This window comes from Cebus imitator, unplaced genomic scaffold (genome assembly GCF_001604975.1).
Source record: "Cebus imitator isolate Cc_AM_T3 unplaced genomic scaffold, Cebus_imitator-1.0 Scaffold221, whole genome shotgun sequence".
NCBI classification, from domain to species: domain Eukaryota; kingdom Metazoa; phylum Chordata; class Mammalia; order Primates; family Cebidae; genus Cebus; species Cebus imitator.
The window spans coordinates 341,669-348,566 of NW_016107536.1; the positions used below are offsets into that span (position 1 = coordinate 341,669).

The following is a 6,898-nucleotide window of genomic DNA, read 5'->3' on the forward strand; positions in this document are numbered from 1 at the left end:
GGTCTCGATCTCTTGACCTCGTGATCCACCCGCCTTGGCCTCCCAAAGTGCTGGGATTACAGGCGTGAGCTACTGTGCCTGGCCAAACTTAAGCACTTTTAAAGGGAACTTCTGTTTTAAATTGAACTGAACTTATCCTTTTGAATTTTCTTTTTTTTCCAAGATGGAGTTTTGCTCTTGTTGCCCAGGCTGGAGTGCAGTGGAGCAATCTCTGCTCACTACAGCCTCCGCCTCTTGTGTTCAAGTGATTCTCCTGCCTCAGCCTCCTGAGTAGCTGGGATTACAGGTACTCCCCACCACGCCTAGCTAATTTTTATATTTTTAGTAGAGATGGGGTTTCGCCATGTTTGCCAGGCTGGTCTCGATCTCCTAACCTCCAGTGATCCACTTACCTCGGCCTCCCAAAGTGCTGGGATTGCAGGCATGAGCCACCGCACCTGGCCCTGGAAAAAATATAAATTTTTTCTCCATTTATATTCCCTAAATGGGGAAAAAATTATCCTTCAAATTGATTCGAGCAAGCATTTAATTTAATTTGGACCCATAGACATTCACATAGCTGTTTGCTAATTACTTAGTTACAGTAAAAATGTTTCACACCATACCAGCTTGCAGGATAATATTTAGTAAAGGGTCCTTTCACTTGTCAGCAACTTGGGATGTTGCCAGTAGGTAAAAATCTGATGGCGGCGGATCTGTGGCATATGTGGTCATATGTTAGAATTTCTCTAACACTTTACCTTGCTCTTTGCCCAGACAGTTATTAATGTTAAATCCAAGTAGAAGGAAAATTGATTTAGCCTGTAATTTTCCCATCATTCCTTTGAACTTTGTTTGCATTGTTTGTGGATAAGCTGTGTCAATGTGACTCATAACTTGCTTGTTTTGCTTTCATGTTTTATAACACCTTTGCTGCACCAGGCGTGTTTTACTACCCCAAGGAAGACTAGAAATGATTAGAAGCTTTTCCCCTGCCCTCTAGGCACAGTAGCTTTGGGACTGACTGCAAAAGGATCTGCCATGATCTCAGGTTGCACAATGTGGGTGAGCCTCTCACTGACTGTGGTCCTTAGCCTGAGGGCCCTGTGAGTCACCACATTCTGGCTGTCATTTCAGGTGAACCACTGCCTACCAGAGAAGATTGTGGTGTACCGTGATGGAGTGTCTGATGGCCAGCTGAAGACAGTTGCCAACTATGAGATTCCTCAACTACAGAAGTGTTTTGAAGCTTTTGAGAATTATCAGCCCAAGATGGTGGTGTTTGTAGTGCAGAAGAAAATCAGTACTAATCTGTATCTGGCTACTCCTCAGCACTTTGTGACTCCCACCCCTGGAACTGTGGTCGATCATACAATAACAAGCTGTGAGTGGTGAGTGGGCAAAATATATAGTATTGGAGGAAGAATCAGTTGGAGATATTAGCACTTTCCTGGGTATTGGAATGGGGAGGTTTCCTGGAGAGGTGTGGACTAGAATCTCAGAGATGCTATAGTTAAAAGAATGAAGCATTAAGGGCTGGGCATGGTGGCTCACACCTGTAAATCCCAACACTTTGGGAGGCTGAGGCAGGTGGATCACCTGAGGTCAGGAGTTCAAGACCAGCCGAACATGGCAAAAACTTGTCTACTGAAAATACAAAAATTAGCCAGATGTGATGGTATGTGCCTGTAATCCCAGCTACTCAGGAGACTGAGGCAGGAGAATCACTTGAACCCAGGAGGCAGAGGTTGCAGTAAGCTGAGATCAGGCCACTGTAATCCAGTCTGCCTGACAGAGAGAGACTGCTTCAAAACAAAACAAAAAAAGATTTTATTTTTATTTATTTATTTATTTATTTTTTTGAGACAGAGTTTCGCTCTTGTTACCCAGGCTGGAGTGCAATGGCGCGATCTCGGCTCACCGCAACCTCCGCCTCCTGGCTTCAGGCAATTCTCCTGCCTCAGCCTCCTGAGTAGCTGGGATTACAGGCACGCACCACCATGCCCAGCTAATTTTTTGTATTTTTAGTAGAGACGGGGTTTCACCATGTTGACCAGGATGGTCTCGATCTCTTGACCTCGTGATCCACCCGCCTTGGCCTCCCAAAGTGCTGGGATTACAGGCTTGAGCCACCGCGCCCGGCAAAAAAAGATTTTAAAACAAGAAAGCTTTTACCTCTTAAGCATAAAGCTGTAAATACATTGTTTTGCTAAGACAGTGTTTGCTTAACTTCTACAGGTAGATAAGGGAGTTTCTACTACCATTCCTTTTTTTTAGGCAGGATCTCACTATGTTGTCCAGGCTGGAGTGTAGTGATGTGATCTCAGCTCACTGCAGCCTCAGCTTCCTTGGGCCCGGGTGATCCTCTCACCTCAGCCTCCTGAGTAGCTGGGACAATAGGCATATGCCACCATGCCCATCTGATTTTTGTATTTTTTGTAGAGACAGGGTCTTGCCATGTTGCCCAGACTGGTCTTGAACTCCTGGGCTCAAGCAATCCGCCTGCCTCAGCCTTCCAAAGTGCTGGGATTACAGGTGTGAGTCACTGCATCCACCCTGCTCCCACCATCCTTCAGTAGCCTCTTGAGTCAGGAAACCTGGGTTCTAATCCTGGTCTGGCCTCTGTGTCCTTGATCCAGTCATTTTACCTCTCTGAGCCTTAGTTGAAGGAGCTAGAATTATCTCCAGGATCTTTGCCAGCTCTGTCTGGCTGAATCCAACCATATGACTAACGTGTGATTTTCCTTCCTAGGGTGGATTTCTACCTTCTTGCCCATCACGTACGGCAGGGCTGTGGCATTCCTACACATTATGTCTGTGTTCTGAACACCGCAAACCTGAGCCCTGATCATATGCAGAGGTGGGCCTATCAGTAACTTACTCTTTCTCTTTCTTAAATAGTTCTGGCCTGCTAGCTAAGATGGGTTCACTGTTCACCCCAAGTTATATTTACCCCTTGAATTTCTTCATATCTTTGACAATAATGGTGTCTTTTTGAGGAGAGATTGGAAATCTTGGTTTTATATTAAAATTACCTTTACTTAAAGAGCTTTAAAAAATATTGATACCAGGCTTCCCCCCAAATTCTCTGAGGCATCTGTATTTTTAAAATTTGTTCCAGGTGATTATGACCTACAACCAGACTTGATACACAATGCCATTGAGTTCAGATTATGTAAATATTCCACTACGGTACTTATCTTTCTGAAGCCTTTTCTTGTAAACAAGAAATATTTTCTTTTTGTGTTATCTTCCTTGTTTTGATATAAAAACAAGAGGCCAGGTGCAGTGGCTCACGCCTGTAATCCCAGCACTTTGGGAGACCAAGGCAGGCCGCTCACTTGAGGTCAGGAGTTCGAAACCAGCCTGGCCAACATGGCGAAACTCTGTCTCTACTAAAAATACAAAAATTAGCTGGGCATGGTGGTGCATGCCTGTAATTCCAGCTACTCAGGTGACTGAGGTGGGAGAATCACTTGAACCCGGCAGGCAGAGGTTGCAGTGAGCCAAGATTGTGCCACTGCATTCCAGCCTGCACACAGAGCAAGGCTCTGTCTCAAAATAATAATGATTCTAAAAAGATGCATCTTGTATTCTTCTGTTCCCCAGTTTTCAGAAAAGTGTGCTCTCTGTCCTGTCCCTGTGAGTAAACGATCATGCCCCAAATTGAAGGTGGAGGATGTTGAGCTTTCTATTTTCTTCCTGGCCTACAGGCTGACTTTCAAACTGTGCCACATGTACTGGAATTGGCCTGGCACCATCAGAGTTCCAGCTCCTTGCAAGTATGCCCACAAGCTAGCTTTCCTGTCTGGACAGATCTTGCATCATGAACCAGCCATCCAGCTGTGCGAGAACCTGTTCTTCCTGTGACTGCACAGCCTGGAGATGGGCTGGGGAGGAGAAAGGCAGCCTCTGAACTCAGCTATGACTCTTGCAGAATCAAAGAGACTGAAGTGGGCTTTCGTGTTATCATTTTCCCTTTCTCCAACCCTGTAATATAAGGTATCTTTTTTGTCTTTTAAACGTAGTATCACCAAGAAGCAAGTTTCTAAGTAACAGCTGAAAATGGCCTTGTTGCCTGTGTAGAGCAAGTTATGTAGTACTGCCGCTCTGCAGTAGAGTGGGTGACTCTGGGGGACCATTAAGAGCCTCCAAAGCCAACGTGAGCTGTAGAAAACTGCAGAAACGGCCATTATACTTCTAAGCTGTGCTGACGAAGTGGTTCCCATTTCTGGAGCCAGAGATGATAATGAATGAAGTCATCACAAGTTTCCTAAAGAGAGTTACTCAGGCAACTGGGAAAGGCAGTGGAAGGTCTGTGAAGCAAAGTTCTCAAGTAGGTACTGCTATTGCTGGCAGGTGTGCAAGGCGCAGAGTAAAATCAGTCTGTGGCATAGGTAGGCCCTTGCTGCCTACATTTTTGGGGGGATTGAATTTATGACGCCTGTGACTTGAGTTGGATTTGAAAATGGCTTCCCTTGACCTCTTGAAAGAGTGCAGATGAAGCTTTTTCTCTCAGTAGCTTTTTACCTTGTTGATTTCTTCCTCCCCCAAATATGCACATGCTCTTTTGCTCTCTGTGCCTGATCTTCAATAAGTTTTCCTTTTTTAACACATGGAAAAAATCTAGCAGCTAGGAAAGTTCAGTTTGGGGTGGGAGTTTTTAGTGAGCTTTTCTCCCAGGTGTGTGGCCTTTATTTCTATTTATATATGTTTATAAATGGAATTACCCCCTTTCTCTTGCAAAATCACCTCTTCCTGGCTGTTGGCTCACTTTGCTAGAATTTTTCTGAGTCCAAGTTAAGATTTCCAGAAGTCAGCTTTGGAAAACGTGACACTCCTACCAAAGTCCATGCAGTTTAGAAAGTTGTCACATACCATGGGTTTCAGTGTTTTTGGAAAGCTGGTTTTTTCTTTTTCTATTTTTTTTCCCCTCCCTGTTTTAGAACCTTCTCCCAGTCCCTTCAGGCTTAGTTCTGTCTCCTCTTGCTTTATTGGGTTTTAGAAGCCAGTCTTATTTAACCTTTTCGGATTTGTATTTATGTACTTATTTATTTTTTTGGTATGATGGCAGGGAGGGGACAAAGCAGAAATGCCCCTTTTATATGACAGTGTGTGAGAAAAGAAACTTTAGCTTAAAACTCCTTAAAATGTGCTCACTTCAGCAGCGCATATGCTAAATTTGAAGTGCTATAAAGAAGATTAAAGAAAAAAAGAAAAAAGATTTCCTTAAAACAAGAAAACCAAGAATGTTTTTAGTTTGTTGTGGTGCCCAGCACAGGTCAAGGAGGGATGGGCATTGTTGGTGCATTTATGGTTTCATTAGGAGTGTGGGGCATTAGGGTGACACAAGGACCTGGAATTTAAAAACCACAGAATCAAACATTGAACCACTGGTCTCTGGCTAAATAGGTCAGTTTTCTGATTTTCTTTGGAAGCATTTTGAATTTTTCTGTTGAAGTTGGATTTCCTAATACTCTTTTTCTTTTAGATAATCAGTACAAATGCTTGACTACATTATAATATAAAAATTTCTTCACTTTTTATTCTTGGTTTTCTTGCCTTGTTTTTCAGTTTTAATGCCAAATGATTGGGTTGTCGGGTGGGAAATAAAAACAACTTTGTATAAACATGTAGTTGTGTTTGAAATAATGTCACTTATTTATATATTGATATAACTCTTTTCCTTAAGAGAGCTGCAGCACTTCCTAGAAACACTCATTACTCTGCTTGTAAGGTGCAATGCCAGTGTTAGTAGCCAGGTAATGTCATCATGAGCTGGGTAAGAAGACTTATTGGAGAAGACAAGAGCCGTCTCACTTCTCAGACAGATAAGGCACTTACAGAGAGAGAGAGAGAGAGAGAGAGAGAGAGAGAGAGAGTGTGTGTGTGTGTGTGTGTGTGTGTTTTCTTAGCTCTCTTTTTCCCGTTAGAAATTTCTGTTACCCTAAGTGAGAGCCAGAGTGAGCCCAGGTGCGAGGGCAGCCCCGCTACCACTCCACTCTTTTAGTGCTTGCCCTTCCTTACATATACCTCATGGGTGTCTGTCACCATTAAAATACCTTCCCTGGGTACGAAAATCCAGTTAGAAGGAATCAGATCTAGTGTACAGTGGCACAGTAGATAGAGCAACTATAGTTAACAAAAATTTATTGTACATTTCAAAATAGAGGAGTGGGATTAGAATGTTCCTAACACAAAGAAATGATAAATGAGCCAGGTGTGGTGGCTCACACTGGTAATCCCAAGCACTTTGGGAGGCCGAGGTGGGTGGGTCATTTGAGCTCAGGAGTTGAAGACCAGCCTAGGCAACATGGCAAGACCCTGACTCTACAAAATATACAAAACTTGGCCAGGCTTGGTGGTGTGCACCAACAGTCCCAGCTACTCAGGAGACTAAAAGCAGGAGGACTACTTGAACCCAGGAGGCAGAGGTTACAGTGAGCCGAGATTGCACCACTGCTCTCCAGCCTGGGCAACAGAGCAAGACTCTGTCTCAAAAAAATAAAAAATGATAAATGTTTGAAGTGATAGCCCATTTACCCTGATTTGATTCTTACACATTGCATGCTTGTATCAGAATATCACACCTCTGCTGTAAATATGTACCACTACTATGTATCCAAAAAATTAAAAAAATTTTAAGTACCTTCCCAAAGCACATAGCTGCTCACTTAAGCACTGCATTTCTTTAGAACACTACAATTTTCCTATTTATTTAGAAACTCTGTGCTTCTTGAACTCATTCTGGAAAGAATCTCATTTCTAGGCCGGGCGCGGTGGCTCACGCCTGTAATCCCAGCACTTTGGGAGGCCGAGGCGGGTGGATCACGAGGTCAAGAGATCGAGACCATCCTGGTCAACATTGTGAAACCTCGTCTCTATTAAAAATACAAAAAATCAGCTGGGCATGGTGGCG

General features: G+C 43.5%; 1 protein-coding gene across 4 annotated transcripts in view; it reads left to right on the top strand.

Annotated features, from left to right (window-relative positions):
* Positions 1-5,609, top strand: part of PIWIL2 (piwi like RNA-mediated gene silencing 2) — an 83,082-nt gene extending 77,473 nt beyond the window's left edge. For 2 of the 4 annotated variants that reach the window (XM_017549677.2, XM_017549676.2), the window contains 3 exons: positions 1,117-1,370; positions 2,732-2,839; positions 3,693-5,609. In XM_017549677.2, coding sequence (XP_017405166.1) covers positions 1,117-1,370; positions 2,732-2,839; positions 3,693-3,849 — 519 coding nt within the window. In that variant the 3' untranslated portion in view covers positions 3,850-5,609. The remainder of the gene's footprint in view (positions 1-1,116; positions 1,371-2,731; positions 2,840-3,692) is intronic. The other 2 variants (XM_017549675.2, XM_017549678.2) reach the window with 2 other exon arrangements.
* Positions 5,610-6,898: the final 1,289 nt, after the last annotated feature.